Source organism: Molossus molossus, unplaced genomic scaffold (assembly GCF_014108415.1).
Source record: "Molossus molossus isolate mMolMol1 unplaced genomic scaffold, mMolMol1.p scaffold_m16_p_19, whole genome shotgun sequence".
Lineage (NCBI taxonomy): Eukaryota > Metazoa > Chordata > Mammalia > Chiroptera > Molossidae > Molossus > Molossus molossus.
In genome coordinates, this window is record NW_023425354.1 from 17,452,771 (window position 1) to 17,476,224 (window position 23,454).

The following is a 23,454-nucleotide window of genomic DNA, read 5'->3' on the forward strand; positions in this document are numbered from 1 at the left end:
ACTGGCCAGGGCTATAATAGGAAATTTTTTGAAACAAACTCAGAATCTTCTTGATGGAATATTATGCAGCCATTAAATTGTGAGGCTCTATTGTAGAATCATGTACAAGAGAGCACTAGACAAAACTGAATACAGATCAATAGGGATTTTCCAAATACAAAGAACAGAGAGAGTAAACAAAACTGAACAAAACATAAGAGACATAATGGAATACCAGAGACAAATATACTAATATACATAGAATGGAAGCCCTAGAAAGAAGAGAGAAAGAAAAGAGCAGAAAATATACTTGATGAAATAATGGCTGAGCCCTGGCTGGTTTTGCTCAGTAGTTAAAGCGTCCGCCTGCGGTCCCGAGAGACCTGGGTTCGGTTCCCGCTAAGGGCACGTACCTCAGTTGCAGTTTGTCCCCGGCCCTGGTTGGGTTGTGCGGGTGGCAACTACTCGAAGTGTCCCTTTCACATCGATGTTTCTCTCTCTTTCTCTCCCTCCCACTCTATCTGAACAAAATATCAAAAAATGTCTTCGGGTGAGGATAAAAAAAATAAATAAATAATGGCTGAACCTTCCAAAATTTGTTGAAAATCATTAATCCAAGAAGCTTGACAACCTGCCAGTAGTTTAAACACAAAGACCCACATTTAGACATATTATGGTCAGATTGTTAAAGATACAGAAAAAAGAAAAGGTCTTAAAAGCAGAAAGAAAAATGACTCTTCTTGTAGAAGGCAGCTGCAATATGATTAACAGCTGACCTTTTATAATTTTTTTTATTTTTATTTTTTTTTATTCTTATCCGAGGACAGTTTTGCAGTTTTATTTCTTTAGATAGAGCTGGAGGGAGAGAGGGAGGAAGAGAGAGAGAAACATTGATGTGAGAGAGACACATTGAGTGGCTGCCACCCACCCACACAACCCCAACCAGGGCTGGGGACAAACTGCAACCTACGTTCGTGCCCTTAGCGGAAACTGAACCCAGGATTCTCTGGTTCATGGGCCGACACTCCAGCCGCTGAGCCAGACCAGCGAGGGCCCTTTTTTAAAATCCTCACCGGAGTTTATTTATCTATTTATCTTCAGATAGAGTGGGAGGGAAGGAGAGAGAGAGAGAGCGAGAAAGAAATATCGATGTGAGAGAGACATATCGATTGGTTGCCTCCCGTAAGACCTCTACCAGGGCTGGGAACTGAACCGCAACCAAGGTATATGTCCTTGACTGGAATCAAACCCACGACTCTTTGGTCCACGGGCCGACGCTTTAACTGCCAAGCCAAATCGGTTAGGGCCAGCTGACCTTTTTTAAAGAAAAGATGGAGGTCAGTGGGATGGCATTCAAAGTGTTGAAAGGAGGAAAAATTCTCTATCTAGCAGGACTGTCCTTCAGAAATAAAGGTAATTTGAAAACATTCCTGTATAAACGCTAAGAGAATTGGTTACTGATAAACATGTCTTAAACACTAAAGGAACTTCTTCATACAGAAAGACAGTAATTGGAGTCCACACTAGACTAATTTGAATCCACACACGAACATACCGAGCACCAGTCAACATAATTACATAGTTAATAAAAACAGTACAAATGTATTTTTATATTTCTTTTTACTGATTTAAAATATAAATTCATATGATAATAATTTAAAAATTGTGTTCTTCTCAACTTTAAAAATGAAATAACAAGGTCTTTAGCTAGCCAAAATGAGTTTATTCAATAATGGCAGAGTAACTGCAATGCAGGACAAGCAAATAATGGCAAAGCATAGGCAAGTCCAGGGAGACAAAGGAAAGGTCAGCTTTTAATAGGTTTAAGGAAGAAATTGGAGAGGCTGTGATGGTTTTTGTTTTTTTTCAATGGCTGCAAGCTGTGGGCAGCTTGTTGCTGAGTCAGAAGGAAATCCTCTTTCTTCCTGCCTGGATCTGAAAACTGGTGAGTGATACATGGTGAGAGCCATCCCTTCATAGCTTCCTGACTCCATTTTAATTTACCTTTCCTTTATTAATTTTCATTTTTCTTTTTAATCCTCACACGAGGATATTTTTTTCCATTTATCTTCAGATAGAATGGGAAGGAAGGAGAAAGAAACATTGATGTGAGAGAAACACATCAACTGGCTGCCTCCTGCACAACTCCAGCTAGGGTCAGGGACCAAACTGCAACCAGGATACATACCCTTGACCGGAATTGAACCCATGACTCTTTGGTCTGTGGGCTGACGCTCTAACCACTGAGCAAACTGGCCAGAGCTAATTTTCACAACACAGAAAAATGTAATATGTTTGGCAATAATGGTACAATAGAGAGAATAGGAGGCAGAGCTATATTTGAGCAAAGTTTCTGTATTATACTGGAATAAATTAGTATTAATCTGAAGTAAAATATGTTACGATTCACATTGTAACTGTAGAACAACCACTAAGAAAATAATCTCCCAAGTAGTTTTTTGTTTTTCTTTTTAATTAAAATAATATACTGGAAAACATATAGCTCAAAAGAAGGAAGTAAAGGAGGAATAGAGGGACAAATAAAAATATTTGAGATAAAAAGAAAACAAACAACAATATGGTAAAAAATCTATATCAGTAATTACCTTAAATATAAATGAATTACACACTCTAATCAAAATCTAGACTGAACTTTTAAAAATCCAACTACTTGAGCCCTGGCCGGTTTGGCTCAGCGGTTAGAGCATCGGCCTGCGGTCCAGAGAGACCCGGGTTCGGTTCCCGCTAAGGGCACGTACTTCGGTTGCAGTTTGTCCCCGGCCCTGGTTGGTTGTGCGGTGGCAGCCACTCGATGTGTCCCTTTCACGTCGATGTTTCTCTCTCTCTGTCTCTTCCTCTCTCTCCCTCCCACTCTATCTGTACGGAGGATGGAGGAATGTCCTCGGGTGAGGATAAAAAAAAAAAAAAATCCAACTGAGATTCAAAGACATACATAAATTAAAAGTAATAGGATTAAAAAGATATAAGCTTGTCCCTGGCTGGTTTGGCTCAGCCGTTAGAGCGTTGGCTTTTGGACTGGAGGATTGTGGTTTCGATTCCTGGTCAAGGGCATGCAGGTTTGATTCCCAGCGCTGGTTGGGGTCCTGCGGGAGGGATTCAGTTTGTGTGTGTGTGTGTCCCTCTCCCTCCCACCCTTCCATTCTATCTAAAAATCAATGGAAAAATATCCTCAGGTAAGGATTCACAACAATAAAAAGATATAACCATGCAAACAGTAATCATAAGAGAGCTAGAGTGTCTATACTAATATTAGAAAAAATGGCTTTTATGAAAAAATAATGTTAGGACAGACATTTTATTACCATAAAAGTTTCAAATAATCAGGACTAAAACAACTGTAAGTCTGTACATGCCTAGTAACCAAAACTCCACCCATTTTAGCTGTAGAGAACATATTCAAGTGCACATGGAATATTGTCTAGGACAAATCATGTGCTAGACCATGGGTTGTCATACTGTGTGTCCTTTTGTCTAACTTTGGCCCACTACCTGATTTTATACAGCCTACAAGCTAAAAAGGGTTTTTAAATTTTCATGGTGGAAAAACATCAAAAGGGGATTAATATTTTTGACACCTTCAATGTATGTGAAATTGAAATCAGTGTGCATGATAAAATTTTATTGGAATGCAACTATATTCATTTCAAAAAAACTCAGGGGACAGAAATTCCTTAACCTAATAAAGATTTCTTGAAAGCCCTACGGTTGACATTATACCTAATGATGGAATATTGGAGGCTTTTACCATATTAGGAGAAAGGCGAGAATACTTGCTCTCACCACATCTGTCAACATTGTATTAGAGGTTCTAGCCTGTTAAATCATGCATGATAAACAAAAGGCATCCAGATTATAAAGGAAGATGTAAAACTGTCTCTAATTACAGACAGTATGGTCCTATATATAGAAAACCCTCAAAATTGATAGAAAATTTTTTAAAATTAATTAGTTCAAACAAGGTTGCAGGATACGTGATCAATGTAGTCATAATGCCACATATTGATGTTTTGGTCAATGAAGGACCATGTATATGAAGGTGGTCTCATAAGATTATAATGGGAGCTGAGAAATTTCTATTGCCTAGTGATGTCATAACCATCATAGACACCATGATATAGCTTTCATGACATCTTAGCAAAGTGCATCACTCAACTATTTTTGATGACATTGGTGTAAACAAACTTCCTGTACTGCCAGTCATATAAAAGTATAGCACATACAATTATGTACAGTATAAGATTTTATTTTAGAGTGTACTCTCTACTTATTAAAAAAGTTTTGTGTAAAACAGTATGCTGAGTTATGACAGCAACAGTCTCATACATCTCTTGTTTACTGCATTTTTTGATTGCATTATTTTCTGGTGTGCTTGGTTTAATCTCGTGTTGTTTTGTACAATGATTTGCTGTATAGGCTGGTAGCTTAGGAACAGTAGCCTCTACCATATACCTAGGTGTGTAGTAGGCTGTACCATATAGATTTTGAAAATATACTCCACAATAATTGCATAATGACAAAATCACCTAATGACACATTTCTCAGAATGTATCCCATCGTTAAGCAGAGCATGACTGTATATATATTTTTAAATCAATTGAATTGCTGTTCACAAGCACTGAATAATTTGAAAGTAATAAAATTAAGACAATAATCCATTCACAGCAGAATAAAAATAAAATCCTTTGAACAGATTTGTCAAAAGAAGTGTGAGACTTGTACACTGAAAAGTAACCCTGGCTGAGAGAAATGAAATCTAAGTAAGTGGAGTGACATTCCACATTCATGGATTTTTAAAGTAGTAGTATCAATATTGCAATTCTCCCAAATTTTTGTAGAAATTGACAACATATTCCTAAATTTTATATAGAAATGCAAAAAACTCTGAGTAGCCTAAACAACTTCAAAAATGAACATAATTAGAGAACTTGAACTTGCTGAATGCAATACTTACTGTAAGGCTACGTTAATCAAGACTGTGGAACTACCTTAAGTTTAGATATAGATCAATCAAACTGAACTGACATTTTAGAAAAAAAAATTCTTATATATTAGGTCAGTTGGTTTCCTACATTTTGGCTAAGAAGGGTCAATGAAGAAAGGGTTGTCTTTTCAACAAATGGTACGGGGATAATTGGATATGCACAAGGTTCTAAAGATTTGGACCCTTACCTCATACCATACACAAAAATGTACTGAAAGTGGATCCCATAGACTAAAATGTGAGCTAAAACTGTTGACATTTCTGGGTGGGGGGAAACATTGAAAATCTTTGCGATTTGGGGTTGGCCAAATCATTCTTAGATATAACACCAAAAGCACAATCCATAAATAAAAAGACATGATAAATTGGTCATAGTCAAAATTAAAAACTGTTTCATGAAACACCATTAAGCCACAGACTGGGAGAAAATATTTCCAAGTCATATATCTGATAACAGATGTGTTTTCAGATTAAGTAATTTAATAAAAATGTGGGGGAAAAAACGTTAATAGACATTTCACCAAATATATATAAATGAATGGCTAATACACCCATGAAAAGATGCCCAGCAGTATCTTTGGGGACGGCACGTTAAAAGAACAGTGAGGGGGCCCTGGCCGGTTTGGCTTAGCAGTTAGAGCGTCGGTCTGTGGTCCAGAGAGACCCGAGTTTGATTCCCACTAAAGGAACCTACCTCGGTTGCAGTTTGTCCCCGGCCCTGGTTGGTCATGCGGTGGCAGCCACTCAATGTGTCCCTTTCACATCAATGTTTCTCTCTCTCTCTCTCTCTCTCTCCCCCCCCCCCCCTTCCTCCCTTCCTCCCTCCCTCCCACTTTATTTGAACAAAAAAAGGAAAAATGTCCTCTGGTGAGGATAAAAAAAAAAAAAAAAATTAAAAAAACAACACAAAAAACAGTGAGGGGCCCTGGTCAGTTTGGCTCAGCAATTAGAGCGTTGGCCTGAAGTCCAAAGGGTCATTGTTTTGATTCCCAGTCAAGGGCATGTACCTGGGTTGCAGGTTTGATCCCGGCCCTGGTAGGGATTGTGCGGAAGGCAACCTATTGACGTGTCTCTCACATTGATGTTTATCTCTCCCTCCCTCCCTTCCACTCTATCTAAAAATCAGTGGAAAAATATCTTCCAGTGAGGATTAAGTAAAAAAAAAGGACAGTAAGGGAAATAACTCAGTGAAAATGATATAGTAGGTAGCTCCAAGAGCCTGTCTCGCCATAGAAACATTGAAAATAAAGGAAAAACTGTCAAAATAAACTTTGTTAGAACTCTTGAAGAGGTCAAAGGTTTATAGCAACCAAGCAAATGCTGAATAAAAAAAAAAAAAAGCCAACTTAAAAACATTTGAAAAACTCTCTGGCATTTCTGTTTACCCTTGCCTGGTTCATTGTCAGTTTTGAAGGTATCAGCCCATGTTCCCAGTTTGGGCAACTGGTCCCTGATTTTAGGCAAAACAAACATACCTTATTCATAAAGATTCGAGTTATCTGTTTTAATCTGTCTGGGTTTACCTGAAAAACTCTTGCAAGGAGCTTATCTCTGGTTCACCTGAGAACTTAACCAGACTGGAAAAGCAGTGGGCATTCCTCGAAAATATTGTAAGCCAAATGAATAAACAGCAGCTATCTGGGGCAAAAGATTACATTCGAATCATACAACAGAAAACCAAAAGTCTAGGAGTAAAAGATGGAGAGCTTCCTTGGAAAATTAGGGCATTCAAAAGTGCACTGTATACTAGGAAATTTGGAAAGCTTTGCACATACTATTGGCAAAGTAAACACTCAGAATAAACCTGAAAAGACCCCTATGTTTTCACCTCTCTATTTTCTAGACCAGTGATTTTCAAATGATATGCGCAGCGCACTGGTATGCTGCAAGAATTTTTAAAACATGCGCCCTGGCTGCTTTGGTTCAGCAGTTAGAGCATCGGCCCTGGGACCAAAGGGTCGCAGGTTCGATCCACGGTCGGGGTCGGGGTCGTAAGGGAGGCAATCAATCTCTCTCTCTCTCTCTCTCTCTCCCTCTCTCTCTCTCTCTCCCCCTCCCTCTCTCCCTTACACTCCCTCAAAAAATCAATGGAAAAATATCTGAGGATTAACAAAAAGAAAACAGGATCTACACAGATGTTCATGGCAGCACTATTCAAAATAGGCAAAAGGTGGAAACAGCCCCAAATAACTATCAGTGGATGAATAGGTAAAGCAAATGTAGTATATACATACTGTGGAGTATTATTCAGCCATAAAACAGAAAGATGTAGTGATACATGCTATAACATGGATGAACCTCACAAATGAAAGAAGCCAAACACAGTAGGTCACGTACTGTGTGATTCCATTTATGTGAAATATTCAGAATAGGTAAATCCATAGGTACAGAAAACAGATTGATAATTGTCAAAGCATGGGGAAAGGGAGTAATAGGGAAAAACTGCTTAATGTATCCCTGCTGTGTTGGGATGTATGAAAATGTTTTGAAGAAATTGATATAACAAAATTAACCATTTTAAAATGTACAATTCAGTAACAGTATATTCAAAATGTCCAACCACTACCTTATGTGAATTTTTCAATAAATACAGTGTTTTAAAAATCATAATGTGATACCACTTCACATCCACTAGAACATTTATGATAGAAAAGGCAGACATGTTGACTAGAATGTGGAGAAACTAGAATAGAACTCTCATACGTTACTAATGGGAATGTTAAATGGTACAACCACTTTGCAGAAACTTTCTGCTGGCCAGTTTCAAGTTATTAGATGTTAGATGGATAAACAAAATACTATTTAGTGATTAAAAAGCACAAACTGGCCAGCTGGTGTGGCTCAGTGGTTGAGCATCGACCCATGCACCAAGAGGTCGCCCGTTGATTCCTGGTCAGGGCACATGCCCAGGTTGTGGGCCAAATCCCCAGTGCCGGGCATGCAGGAGGCGGCCAATCTTTGTTCTCTCTGTTCGATGTTTCTATCTCTCTTCCCTCCCTTCCTCTCTGTCTAAAATCAATAAAGAAAAATAAAAAATAAAAAAAGCACAAACTAATGATACCTGCTATAACAGATGAACTTCAAAACATGCTAAAAGAGACCAGATGTAAAAGACCTGTGTTACAGCACTTCACTTATATGAAATGTTCACAAAAGGGAAGTTTTATAAGAGATAGAAAATAGACTAGTGGTTTTCTGGGTCTAACGGTACTAACACAGATTGACTAAAAATAGGTACAGGGTATCTTTTTGGGGTAATTGAAATATTCTGAAGTTGGATTGTGATGGTTGCACATGTCTGTAAATTCATCAAAATCATTGAGTTATACACTTAATCCAGGTAAATTGTATGTTAATATAAAATATTTCTCAATGAAGCTGTTTTTAATTTTTTTTTACTCCTCACCCGAGGACATTTTTCCTTTTATCTTCAGATGGGGGGTGGGGTGGCGCGAGAGAAACATTGATGTGAAAGAGACACATCAACTGGCTGCCTCCCAAACGACTCCGATCAGGACCAGGGACGATCTGCAACCGAGGTACGTGCCCTTGACTGGAATTGAGCCAGTGACTCCATGGGCTGATGAGCCAAACTGGTTAGGGCTAAAGCTGTTTTGTTTTGTTTTGTTTTAATCCTCACCCGAGGACATTTTTGCATTTATCTTCAGATAGAGCGGGAGGAAGAGAGAGAGAAACATCGATGTGAGAGAGACACATTGAATGGTTGCCACCCACATGACCCAACCAGGGCCGGGGACAAACTGCAACCGAGGTTGGTGCCCTTAGCGGGAACCGAACCCTGGTCTCTCTGGACCGTAGGCTGACGCTCTAACCGCTGAGCCAAACCGGCCAAGGCTAAAGCTGTTTTTAAAACATCAGTACGAGTGAGGCTTGACAGTGGTATTATGTCTCCCTGAAATTAGCTTATTTAATAATTGAAATTATAGCAATCTCCCAAGTATATCTATTTGTTTCATGTTTTTCCTTTTTAAAAATTGCTAATGATAATTTGTGGGTGTGTGGTCATCTGTTTTACATACCCTTTGATGTACTGAATTTCTTTTGTATGTACAGAGGATGGTTAGAACGGGAGAGCAGGTATGGTCTGCAACCAGGACACAATTGGTTTATCATCTCCATGCAGTGGTGGCAGCAGTGGAAAGATTATGTCAAATATGTAAGTAAGATTTCTGTTTATCTACATTTTTCATAGGATTTTCAGTTCTACAGACTTTGTATGTCTACTAGCCAGTAATAAAATGCTCCAACTTAAAGATTTGAAGGGGAAAGAAATGATTACCCATATGATACTTACTATTTACCAGGCTCTGTGCTTACACTTCCACATAAATTTCCTCCTTGCAGCAACTCTGTGAGGAAGGTAATATTGGGCATGCGGGTGCATGTATATACATCTTACATATCTTATTTAATCCTCATAGTCTTCGTGAGGAAGGTGGTATTATATCCATTTTACCTGTGCGGAACCTGAGGCTGGGATTAAAGGTAACCTGAATTTCTTGCTCAGAGTGGACATTCTGTGATCAAATCTAAGGACTGACTTTAAATCCAGTGGTATCTCAACCACATTGTTTACATTATCCTTCATTATTTCACTTTCTTCATCAAAAAATTGAAGGCCCTTGGGTGATTATCTATTCAAGAAAGTTAATTTCAGAACTAATATTAGAATGCAATTTCTAAATGATAACCTGCCATTTTCCAGCTAAAGAATTGAAGAAATTATCATTAGTGAATGATAATTTGAAACATAGAAGGGTTTTTTTTTAGAATTAGAAAACTGAAAAAAGTAATTTCAGGAATCAAATTCTCCATTTTTGGAGAGCCAGTTGATATATTGACTCATTGTCAGTTGCCAAATGATTACTAACCAAAATTCTAATAATTTTATTCATATTTTCCTATATGTCCTTTTCTGTCATTGTTTATCGGAATATTGGTAGATTGTTTACATTATTTACCTCATTATTCTGCCTAGTTCTTTTTCCCTTTTGCAGATTTTAGTAGTTGTTTTCACATGTAAAATATTTTAATTGGATAAGGTAGACTCGAAGTGTCACTGAAAGAATAAAAGTAGGCAAATGACTTCAAAGACCTTGTAGATAGATAATGATGGTGATTGTAGGTAGGAATATGGGAACATTGGGTATCATGTCAGCAGTCTATTTTGAAATGCTTTTGATCTTTATATTCTTAATTTGGCCTTAGAATTAATGGTTATTAGTCCGTGAATAACCTAGTTTTGTGTTTTAAGTATTACTTTTTCCTTCCTATAGGAACATGCTAGAGGTCTTGCTCTTAGCAACACATCGCTTATAAATCAGAAGTGCAGCCCTGGCCAGGTGGCTTGGTTGGTTGGGATGTTGTCCCATGCACCAAAGGATTACTTGTTTGGTTCCTGGTCAGGGCACATACGAGGGTTATGGATTTGATTCCTAGTCCGGATGCATGTGGGAGGTAGCTGATCGATGTTTCTCTCTCACATTGATGTTTCTCTCTCTGTCTTTCTACCTTCCTCTCTCTCTAAATCAATTAAAAAACAAAACAGAAGTGTACTGCTGAGAACATGAATCCAGTTTGTTCTTGACTACCATAACCCTTTGGGGCATTAAAAGAATTCGTGGAAGGTGGTAAGGGAGAGATGTAGAGGGGGAAATCTGCACTTAAGTGCCATATTCCTTTCCTCACTCTGGCATTCTATATTGTCTAGTGTCACTTTATATGGAGGGAAAGGTAGCAGAGACCTATGACAACTTACTTTATAAGAAGAGGAAAATAAATGGAATAATAGCAATTCTTTCTGAAGATATGTATTAATTAGAAAAGTATTCTTTACTAAATAAAGAGTAACTTCCTTTTAAATGCAAATAACTCTGTGAAAAAGTGACATCCTGGGCCTTATTTTCCCTATCTGTACATTGAGAGTAATAACAGTAATCTCCCTCATAGGGTGTTATGAGAATTAAAGGAGTTGATACATGTTATGTGTTTTAGAACAATGTCTGGTACATAGTAAGTACTCAATAAGTATTAGCTAATATAAGCAACCATAGGATAATAGTAGTGAGCTTGCACTTCCTATGTTGGAGTCCTAACCTTGCTACTTGCTTTATGACCTTGAATAAATTACTTATACTTTCTCTATCACAGTTCTCTCATATGAGCAAAAGAATTAATAATAATACCTATTTCAATAGGGTTGTTATGAAGATTAAATGAGTTGATAATATCTGTGAAGCACTTAGCCCCATGCCTGGCAAGTAGGAATCACCCTATATATAGTTAGAGGAAATAACAGTAGTAATAGTAACAGTAATTGTAGCAGCAGCAGCAATAGTAATTAATTACTGATTTAAATTTACCTTTCCAGTCCGGCCGGTGTAGCTCACTGGTTAAGCATTGACCCACGTACCAGGAGGTCGCCAGTTTGATTCCTGGTCAGGGCACTGGCCCAGGCTGTGGACCTGATCTCTGCTGGGAGGCATGCAGGAGGCCGCCAGTCGATGTTCTCTCTTATTAATGTTTCTCTCTCCCTCTCTTTCTCCTTTTCTTTCTCACTAAAATCAATAAAGAAAAAATATTTTAAAATAAATAAGTAAATAAATTTACCTTTCCAGTATGCTTGGCAACTTTGACAAAGGCCTTGCTTAAAAAACAAAAATCAGGCCCTGGCCGGTTTGGCTCAGCAGTTAGTGTCAGCCCCCAGGTTCAGTTCCCACTAAGGACACGTACCTCAGTTGCAGTTTGTCCCCAGTCCCGGTTGGGGTTGTGTGGGTGGCAACCAGTTGCTCTGTCTCTCTCACATTGATGTTTCTCCCTCTCTCTCTCCCTTCCTCTCTCCTTCCTGCTCTGTCTGAAGATAAATGGAAAAATGTCCTCGGGTGAGCATAAAAATAGAAAGAAAGAAGGAAGGAAGGAAGGAAGGAAGGAAGGAAGGAAGGAAGGAAGGAAGGAAGGAAGGAAGGAAAGAAAGAATCAGTGTTCTTAGCATGTTGGATAATTTGAACTTATTCTGGATTTAGTCTGCCTATTTAAGACATCAGTTAGCTTTGATGTTTTCTCTTCACAAAATGGCGTGTATTTGCTTATGTGAATCATTCATTGTCTGTAAGGGCCAGCTGTATCTTTCAGATCATGGCCTGCCTTAATGGAAAGAGACTAAGGGAGGGAGAAAAAGAAACAATCCTTTCTCAGAAGTGGTTTATCTCAAATTTGCTATGATTCACTTGAGCTTGAAGACTTGATCTGCTCATTGGATCTTGCTGATCTGTTCCCTCTTTAATGAGTCAGGTGTTTTTCTACTAAGTGAAATTTCCTTTTGTAAAAAATGTAAATGGGGAAATATGGTGAAATCTTTTTTTATCATCATTGTAATACATATGGCTTTCTTTCTGTTTGAGAAATATGAAGAAACAGCCAATTACTACTCATGTACAGATTTTACTATTTAGTTATCATGTAACTTTAGAGCTAGAAAGCACTTTAAGCACCTCTTCTCTAAATTTACAAATGAAGCCTCTGAGGTCCCTTTAGGTTTTTTAATTGCCCAAAGTTGCATAAGAAATTACTTTATTACCTGAGCTAGATCTCTTGAGCTCAGGCCTCTTGATTCCTCCATTAGTACTTTTCCCATTATTCCATGCTGCCTCCCATTTTTCTAAAAGCAGCATTGTAGACTAATAAAATATAAAGTTGGCATAACTATTACTTGTTTAAGATCACTCATAGTATACAGGGTGGGGCAAAAGTAGGTTAAGAGTTGTTTGTATGGAAAATAATACAATACATAATAAATAATATAAGAATATACTGTTTCGCCCTGGCCAGTTTGGCTCAGCAGGTAGAGTGTTGGCCTGTGGACCTGAGAGTCCAGGGTTCGGTTCCTGCTAAGGGCACGTACCTTGGTGCAGTTCGTCCCTGGCCCTGGTTGGGGTCATGTGGATGGCAACCACTTGATGTGTCTCTCTCACATTGATGTTTCTCTCTCTTCCTCCCTCTTTCCCTCCCGCTCTATCCGAAGATAAATGCAAAAATGTCCTCAGGTGAGGATAAAAAAATAAATTAAATAAATAAATAAATACAACAAAGATACAAAGAATATATATATACTGTTTTGTGTACTCACACTGTAACCCTTTGCCCCACCCTGTACATATCTGTAAAGCATAAAAAGAAATAGTATCATCACTGATAGAGAAGAAAGTGAATCCTGAAGTTTGGAATATCATAAACCATTCATATAACTTAGAAGGAATCATAAAAATTCTCAAAATAGCATATTAAAGTTCCACAAATGCCTTTTAGGAATCATTGACTCAGATAAAGAAAGGAAATTTCTCACCGTGGGTAAAATTTTACCTTTATCTATTTAGAGACCTGTCTTCCTAAAAACACAGGCTTCTAGGATAGTTTATTTCTCATTGTTCCAGACCAAGAAGTTAGTAAAAATAAAAAGATCCTTTGGTTTAAGGGGAAAAAATTTCCCAGAGCAACTGGAAATAACACTATCAAAAAGAGCCAGTGACTGCAGTATATATACAGCCATTATTGGTTTGTTCGACATATAGAAGGAAAGTGGTAATAAGATTAGTTGACTGAAAGTGTTGACAGTTTCACTGAAAGCCAAGAAGAATGGAAGCAATGACAAGAAAAATAGGGCAGAGAAGGGGAAAAAGAAAGAACCTGATTAATGGTGACGATTTCAGGCAGTGCCAGACACTGAGAGCAGTAGATTACTAGAATAGAAAAAAAGAAAAAGCCAGACTGTGAGAAGACAGACACTGTAGTTTGTTACATTGGAAAAGAAGTAAAGAAAAGCCCATTTTCTCCAAGTCTAAAGGGTGCATCATTTACTGTGCCGTGTTAAAAGCATGTGGTACAGTCTGCAGTCTAGGGGTAAAGACTGCAGCCTCTGATAAGCTATTACAACCATTCTATTTCTATATTATTGTACAACTCAACCTAACAAATGTAATGCCTAGGATATTTTTATTATCCTGCTTTCTTGCCAGTGATATCTGTACATTCAACCTATGGGCTAAGCTATTCAGAATAAGAAATATTGTAAGAATGGATTCATGTAAATTTTCTTTAGAAACATAGGCTCCATATAAGATTTCCAAACCAACGAAAGCATTTAAAATACAATTCCAAATACTTCTCCTTGAATTTCTGTTAAATACCAAACTCAGAGGAAAACGTGAAGAAAATTGTGTGCCCAAGTGGGATTAAGGAAACCTAATCTTCTTCAAATTATATTACTACAAAAATTGTAAAAAGTAATTTGTAGTGCATAAACAAACAATATGAATGAAATACAGAAGTAAATATCGATTTTAAAAAGAGTTACCTGTCAATTAAATGACAGTTATAATTTAAGTTTAAGTTTAAGAACACATAGCAAGAATAAAGTGATTTCCTGGAGGACAACAAAGTGACTTGGGAGAAGACTTAAATTTTTCTGAAAGTTATTCTTTCAAAATGGCTATGCTATCTGTCTTACTCCATCTTCATAGGAAGAAAGCAAATGACCCCAAAGCTCATTAAAATTGGAATCTTTTTCTAAAAATCAAGCTCCAGAGCAAGTAGTAGGTTTAATAAGAAATCATTTACTATACTCTCAGCATTTGAAGCACACTATAAAAACAAATGTATGAGAATGTAATCCTCACTAGGGCAATGGCTATCAATTCTGGCTGCATACTAGAATCACATAGAGAGTTTTTTAAAAAGAAAGAAGAAATGCCTGTGTTCTACTCCAGACCAAATAAATCAGAAAGCATAATTGAAGAAAAAGATTGAGTTAAGTTAAATAAGTCATTTTTGTTGGTATAGACTCAATATCAGAAAAGCTGTGAGAAGATCAATATTGTCTCTAAGAAGTTGCTATGAAATTCACAGACTCAATTCCAAACATATGATTAATAATGGAAACTACTCAGGCCTGATTTACATTTCTAAGTTTGGCTCTATTGTTCCATTGTTCATATAATTTTGATTTCTTTGGTGGATAGTCCAGTTTAAAATATGATGGCCCCAAATCCATATTTAATGTAGATTCTCAGCTTTTAGTCTTTTGTGTACGATGGTCACCATTTTTTGCCATTAAATACCCATACTACTGTTTGCTTATTATGTTTCTATAAATAATTTTACAATTTTTATGTAAATACATGTATTTTAAAAGGAAACTTTATATCACTATCTTGAATAGAAGAATATCGGTGTCACATTCCAGAAATAGAAGATCAAAATTAAAATAAATTCAATGAAAATATTTTATTTGAGTCCCATTGTCTGTTAAAAAGAGAAATTATCAAGTGTTTAGATGAGCATATCAAGTATTAGATTAGCACATTAGTACCAAACTGAGGTCATTTCCTTGAAGTAATCAGAGGATTTAAACAAAATTGAATAGGGAATATCTTTTTCAATGTGTACTAGGGTTATTTAATGCTCCTAATAATCTGATACCTTTCCGATACTTTGAGAAAGTCCATAATTGATAGGAGATGCTAACATTTGGATCTGTAATAAAAAAGGTGAATATGCTTCTGAATTGTTTGAAGTTTTAACAATAAAGCTATTTAGTTGCTTAAATTTTCTAAATCCAATTAATTAACTTAGAATTTAGAAAGAAACCTAAGTCTTTTCACATTCTTCTTGATATTCTTTGGGTTAAAGGCACTGGAATTTCTTCAGAGTTGGCTTCTGAAGGATCTACAAATTGATAGTATTCACCTGGTTTATAGATCAAAGAGAAGAAAACATCTAATAAAATGTTGATAACAATGTCTCCCTGTTTTGACTTAAAATTTGGGCTGCTATGCCCTGCTGGTGGCTCAGTGGATTGATCATTGCCCAATGGACTAAGAAGTTCCAGTTCCATTCAGGGCACATGCCCAGGTTGTGGGCTCAATCTCCAGTAGGGGGCGTTCAGAGGCAGCCGATCAGTGTCTCTCTCACGTTGATGTTTCTATCTTTCCCTTCCTCTCTCTCTCAAAAATCAATAAAAAACTTTTTTTTTAAATAAAAAAGAACACTTCTTTAAAAAATAATTAGGGATGTTATAAATGCATTAAAAGAAACTAAAGCATCCTTTATGCTATTGCTATGCTGTAACCTAAAGTTTGTATTTTAAATTTGATGTTTTTCTTGGGTTTTACTTAAATTATTTATAAGCAGTACCTTCAAGACCCACATCCATTGATCAGTTTTATCTACTAAAATTCATGTCAGTGTTTGTTGAATAAACTTTGAATTTTTTTACCCATTGTCTATCTCTCCAGATATCTACGTGATGATGTTCCATTGGTTAGTCCCTTTAGTCTTTGTCTTGACCCACTCAGTTACAAATATTCTGATCTTTTAAAAACACTAACAGATACACATTCTTATAGTACCTTTCCTCTGGCTTCTCCTCAAATCTTCTCTCTCTGTGTTTTCATCAGTAAATTTTATAAAATAGTTCTATGGTAGTGGTCTCTGCTTCTGGTACCCTACAATCTCCCGATCTCTCTCTGATCAGTCAGACTCAGTCATTCTCAGACTTCCACTGCCTATTCTGTAAATACTGTTCTCTCCTTATTCTACAGATACCATTTTCTTGTGCTTCAGGAAGTCTGTTGAGCCTCAGATTTTGGGGGTAGGGGTTGCAGTGAAGAAGAAAACTTAAATGGAGACAGCTTAACAGTGATAACAACATGGCTGTGAAAACAGCCCTATCATTGGACAGGTCTGGGGTCAGGTGGCTCAGGGGCCATGTCCCTCTCTGGCTAGCCAATTCTGTTCTGCTCCTGAATGGTTGGCTCTGTTCTGTCCAGTACTGGGCTGCTTTTTGCTGGGCTGGTCTGCTTTGCTCTGCTTTGGCAAGACATCTTTGGTGTTTCTGCTCAGCCAAGAAGACATAGTCTTCGCTTTTCTGTGGAAACGGAGAGTGCATTCTGAGCCTCAGATTTTTATACCCTGCCTCTTTCTCTGTCTTGAGCACTAGACTTAAATGTCCAGGTATCTCAAACCAGAATATCCCCAAATAAGCTCATTTCCAAAACTATTCCATTCACCTATACACCTTATAAAGGTATCAACTCCCAACTAGTCATCTAAGCTAGTGCTTCACGGTCTACCTTGGAATTAATTATCTTTGCCCCTCTTTCATACACCATTAGTTGTCTTTTTTTTTTCACTTCATAGATCTTCTAAATCCATGCTCTTTTCTCCATCTTCTCATTTCAGAATCTAGCTTTATGGTTTAGTACCTCATCATCTCTTGCCTGAATTATTATAGGAGTCTTCTGTGTATCAACTTTCAATTTCTGTCTCCAGTATTTTCTACACACTAGTTATTTTTATTATTTTAATTTTTAGTTAATTACCCAAGGATATTTTTCCATTTATCTTTAGATAGAGTGGAAGGGAGAGAGGGAGAGAGAGAGAGAGAGAGAGAGAGAGAAAGAGAGAGAGAAACATCAATGGGAGAGACACATCAATCGGTTGCCTCCTGTATGACCCTGACAAGGGGCAGGGAGTTGAACCAGCAACCCAGGTATGTGCCCTTGACCAGGAATTGAACCCTCAATCTCTTGGTCCACGGAACTACACTCTAACCGCTGAGCCAAATCATTCAGGGCTAGTTATTATTATTTTTTAAATATGTTTTTACTGTTTTTGTTTTTAGAGAAGGGAGAGAGAGAGATGTCGATTGGCTGCCTCCTGCACGCCCCATACTTGGGATCGAGCCTGAAACCTGGGCATGTGCCCTGATTGGGTATTGAACTAGGATCTCTCAGTCCATGGGATGCTGCTATTTCTCTGTTTAAACTCCTTTCATAGCCCGGCTGGTGTGGCTCAGTGGTTGAGCATCGACCTATGCACCAAGAGGTTGCTTGTTCGATTCCCAGTCAGGCACATGCCCATGTTGTGGGCCTGATCTCCAGCGGGGGGAATGCAGGAGACAGCCAATTGAAGTTCTCTCTCATCAATGTTTCTCTCTCTCTCCCTCTCCCTTCCTTTCTCTTTAAAATCAATAAAGGGAAAAAAGGATTTTTAAAAATGAAGTAAAATCTTTTGTAGAAAAATCTTGTCAATATAGTTTTAAGTGAAAGAAAAAGAAACAGTGCGTATGTTTAAAATGTGGTATCTACTTAACAATAACCAAAATGATAGGTCACATTTCCTAAATGCCAGGCACTTTCATGTGTCACTCATGTATCTTCACAATAACTCTGAGGTAGATACTAACATTATCCTAATTTTACCTATTAAGAAATAAGCCTCGTCTGGCCAGTGTGGCTCACTGGTTCAGCATCGGCCCCATCCACTGAGATCGGTGGTTCAGTTCCCAGTCAGGGCACATGCCCGGGTTGTGGGCCAATTCCCCAGAGGGGGACATGCCGGGGGCGGCCAATCAGTGTTTCTATTTCTCTCCCTCTCTCTCTCTTTTCCTCCTCCTCTCTAAAATCAATAAAGAAAAAATGTTAAAAAAAAGAAAAGAAAAGAAATAAGCCTAGATGTTTACTTGTTGTTAAGGGTCACATAGCTGGTAAGTCAGAGCCTTGCCCTTAATTCTGACTATATCCTCCAAGTTACTTACTTTTTACACATACATATATATTTTTAGTCACAAGAAATAAAGGAAACATCAAAATGTCAACTGTAGTTAATGCTAAATGGTGGGATCTGAGTATTTGTGATATAGTCTTCATATTTTTCTATATTGTCTACAATGACAATATAATCTTACATAATAAAAGAAGAAATATTATTTCATTTAAAAAAAATCTTTCATGATTTCCAATATTCAATGGAATAAAGACTGGCAGCAGGGAAAGAGGAAGACCAAATATGAGATGGATTCACTCTATAAAAGAAGCCATAGCTATGAGTCTGCAGGAGCTTCGTAAGGTTGATGCTTACAGGTTGTAAATATCACTCATTCATAGGGTTGCCAGGAGTTGGAACCCACTCAACAGCGTGTAACAACAACAAAGTCTAAATTACTTTATACAGCACAGAGTCCTTTGCCATCTGTTCCCAGTCTACATACTCAAAATTTAGTTATACATTGAAATGTTTTTTGTTTTTTTTCTTTTTGGACCTTGATCAGAAGGACTTGGGCCCCTGAAATGTTTAAAAAAAGTCTTTTTCTTTATTGATTTTAGAGAGAGAGGGAGAGAGAGATAGAAACATAGATGAGCGAGAACATCGATTGGCTGCCTCCTGCATGCCCCTCACTGGGGATTTAGCCCACAACCTTGGGCATGTGCCCGGACCAGGAATAGAACTGGCAACCTCTTGGTGCATGGGTCAATGCTCAACCACTGAGCCATACCAGCCGGGCCTGAAATGTTTTTAAATGACTGTAGCCAACCACATGAGGATAAGAAACAATAATTTTGGGATCCCTTTCTTAAGGCTACATAGTTGTCAGATTATTAAATGTTACGTTTTAATGTCTGACTTCATGATTTTTAGGATGCCAGCCCTGTTGTGATTGAACCATCATCTCTTCTGAATGGAGGAAAATATTCATTTGGAACAACAGTACATTCTGTAGAGCAGAGTGAAGATAGAATCGGAGGAAGCAGCCTCAGTTATGTGAACACCACAGAAGAGAAATTTTCAGACAATATTTCTACTGCATCTGAAGCCTCAGAAACGGCTGGCAGTGGTAAGTATGACTTGTTTTCCGTGAGATTTAGGTCAGTTCTTAAAGGAGTATATTTTGTCAGAGTGTGCTTGGTAGGATGTTGGTCATCAGGTTTCCATCCACAAAAGTAAGTTTTGAATGAAATGGTTATTCATAAAATTCTTGAAACTATTTTCACTGATTAAGCCACATTTCTCCAAATTGCTACTAAATTTTTTTGCCAATAAATTTAAATTAGGGAATTAAAAATATAAATTTCTGTTTTAAGGACTCTAACTATAAGCATACTTTCATTGGATTACATGCACCTTTGTATCAAATTCTACAGACACATCAGGTGGTATTTGGGGATTGTTTAGTTAAAATATTAAGAAACAATTCATAATGCTTCCCACAATTCCCTTCAGTCCTTGATACCTAAAACTTTGTGTTTCTACTCTAAGTTAGGGAAGATGAGAAAGATGCTTTGGTGTTTTTATGGCCCAACTAAATTGATTTCTATATTCTGCTGATACAAAGACAGGACTCTCAATCTTACTCTGTTATTTCATCTTTGAGATCTTTTATTTATTTATTTTTTGTGGAGGGAGTAGGCAAATTGGACAGAGCTAGCATTTTCTCTAGGAAACTAGAATTTACTACTTTTCTTTCCCCATCTGACATTACAAAGATCACTTAGCAGTCCTAGGAGTGCTTTCTCTGATTGGCTTTCCCACCAAGATTATTTCTTAACCTTCCTTTTGATATATGCTCACTCTATAACTTGTGTCATCTGTAGGCTGAGCAGTGCCACACTTAGAAGGTTCAAAGTGACTGATGTCTAGAATGCTTACCTCAGATTAACATGTAGTTGAGAGTTGAAATTTCTTAGAATATCATTGAAGTTTACAACTCTTAAGTTGTCATTAATCGTTTTTCTGTGTGTCTATTTCTATTGTAATGTTAAATAATGTTTTCCTTTCAAATATATTTATTAGGGAACAGTTTTGTCCCCCCAGCATTCTTCTATTGAAGTTATAATTTTAGCTCCTTCCCTTTGGTTTAGACTTCTTATCACCATTATCTACCAAAAATATTTGGGATGTGTTTACAGGTAGAAGAGTAGAATTATACGAGACTATGTTAGAGCCCAGCTACTTGGCTATACTTCTTCCTTTCCTACCAGAGGAGATATAATTCTTCTTGTGAATTATCAGATATTCTAGCCAAATATTCTGGCCAAATGTTTATTTGGCAACAGTTTTTGTTAATCCTCACCTGAGGATATTTTTCCATTGAATTTCAGAGAGAGTGGAAGGGAGGGAAGGAGAGAGAGAGAGAGAGAGAGAGAGAGAGAGAGAGAGAGAGAGAGAGAGGTGAGAAAGACACATTGATCAGTTGCCTACTGAAAAACTCTGATCGGGGCCGGGGATAGAACCTGCAACCCAGATATGTACCCTTGACCAGAATCGAACCCATGACCCTTCAGTCCACAGGCCAACACTGTAACCACTGAACATACTGGCTAGTTTTTATTCTGCCTAGTGTTATGCAAGATATTGTCCAGAAAGGAGGACATCTGTATTTACTATCTTCTACAGATTTATTAGAATCTATGTACTGACATGCCAACAGGATAATAGCATTAACCTAATTCATGGACATTGAGTTATATATCGTCAAGCCTATTTATGTATAATAACTAAAAATGCAGAGATTTATCCTCTATTTTCTTACAGGCTTTTTGTATTCTGCCACACCAGGGGCAGATATGTGCTTTGCTCGACAACATAACACTTCTGACAATAACAACCAGTGTTTGCTAGGAGCCAATGGGAATATTTTGTTGCATCTCAATCCTCAGAAACCAGGGGCTATTGATAACCAGCCACTAGTAACTCAAGAGCCAGTAAAGGTATGTAATTTGACATCTACTTAAAATCATTCTCTTTCAGATTACTAATAAATTTTACTCTAGAGGTTTTAGCGCATAGCAAAACATTAGTGGTTCATTTAATTAACCTGGATGGAAATCTCTGTGCATAGTATATTTCCATGAGAATATTCTATGATTTAGTACTTGCATAGAAGCAGTGTAGTGGTCCTTGGAAATGTTCTTATTCTTATTTAGAACAGCTACTGTGAAAATGTAGTTTCACCTGTATGTGGAGTTTTTCCCCCAAAATAATATAATATATTGTCTGAGAGAAATCTGTGAAAACAAATATTATTATTTGCAAATTATCTGACCATTTTTTTTAAGTGATTTATTTTGAGGTTCCTTTCTTAAATAGTTTATTTTGAAAATTAAAAATAAAATCTCTTGTAGACAATTTGTTTTTTTTCCCCAGAAACATGAAACTGAGTAGTGACATGAAACTATGTGTGTGTTCTTCTGTGTCTAGATTTTGTTAAAACAAAAGAGACTGTAATATTAAAAATCAACATTTATATTTTATTCTTATAAGGCTACATCATTAACACTAGAAGGAGGTCGATTAAAACGAACCCCACAGCTGATCCATGGAAGAGATTATGAAATGGTCCCAGAACCTGTATGGAGAGCACTTTATCATTGGTATGGGGCAAACCTGGCCCTTCCTAGACCTGTAAGTATAGCTAGTAGTGCCTTATATAAGGAGCAGTTATAGATAAGGTCTTCTATTAGTTTTATTTATTTTTTTAAATCCTCACTTGAAGTTATTCTTCTGTTTATCTTCAGATAGAATAGAAGAGAGGGAGAAAAAGGGAGAGAGAGAGAAACATCTATGTAAGAGGGACACATCGAATGCTTGCCTCCTGCATGACCCCGACCAGGGCCAGGGATGAACTGTAACCGGGGCACGTGCCCTTGACCAGAATCGAACCCATGATTCTTTGGTCTGCAGCCGACGCTCTAACCATTGAGCAAACTGTCCAGGGCTGTATTACTTTCATATATGAACCTCACTATCCACATAATTAGTTCTTACTTATTAGTTCTTATTTATTGGTAGCAGACTACTTAATACCTGTTCCAATCAGTTGAACACATTTTAGGTTTCTTCTCATTCATTCATTTTTTTCGTGCATTTGAGTGCTATATTAGGTAGCAGCCATACAATGATGTGCCTATGGGAGTGGGTGGCTTTTATGGAGTGGAGGTAATAGTCAGTGGACTAAATAAAATCAATGACTCATTAGCTAGGCTATTAAATAAGTCATCCACATAAATGCAGATATTAGGATAATGCAGGAGTTATGCTAGAGCAGAAGTCAGAGCCTGTGCCAAGAATGTAGGGGAAGTGGTGCATAGTTTATTTCTGAAACTGTTTTTCCCATTAACCACAAACATTCAGTGAGGAATCAGGTTCATCTTCTAGCTGTTGGTAGATTTTTGTTGTTAGTCTTTTTGAAGGAGGGGCATAAGAAAGATCATAATATATGATAACAGGAATTCAAAACTAGTGAATGAATTCTGATTGTTGCCATTACTAGGATGAGTTATTTAGAGCTTAAATAAAATCCTCTGAAGTAATTTAAATGGCTTAGAGAATATAATACCAAATTTTAATGATTTAACTATGCAGCATCATTTGATGTGCTTATATAATAAACAGCAGGTCTCGTTACCCTGAATACTTATTACATTGTCGATGCTGTAGAACACTTTATTTATTTTTTTTTTAAATCCTCACCCGAAGATATTTTTCTACTTATCATCAGATAGAGTGGGAGGGAGGAGAGAGAAGGAGAGAGAGAGAAACATCGACATGAGAGACACATCAACTAGTTGCCTCCCGCACAACCCTGACCAGAGCCAGGGATGAACCACAGTCAAGGTACG

At 37.4% G+C, this 23,454-nt stretch overlaps 1 protein-coding gene across 30 annotated transcripts in view; it reads left to right on the top strand.

Annotated features, from left to right (window-relative positions):
* USP32 (ubiquitin specific peptidase 32) overlaps positions 1 to 23,454 on the top strand; it is a 160,951-nt gene that overhangs the window by 89,642 nt on the left and 47,855 nt on the right. For 24 of the 30 annotated variants that reach the window (XM_036267923.1, XM_036267903.1, XM_036267915.1 and 21 more), the window contains 4 exons: positions 9,056 to 9,158; positions 19,475 to 19,670; positions 21,368 to 21,543; positions 22,097 to 22,237. In XM_036267923.1, coding sequence (XP_036123816.1) covers positions 9,056 to 9,158; positions 19,475 to 19,670; positions 21,368 to 21,543; positions 22,097 to 22,237 — 616 coding nt within the window. Of the gene's footprint in view, positions 1 to 1,859; positions 1,925 to 9,055; positions 9,159 to 9,423; positions 9,488 to 19,474; positions 19,671 to 21,367; positions 21,544 to 22,096; positions 22,238 to 23,454 lie in introns of all 30 variants that reach the window. The other 6 variants (XM_036267931.1, XM_036267933.1, XM_036267930.1 and 3 more) reach the window with 3 other exon arrangements.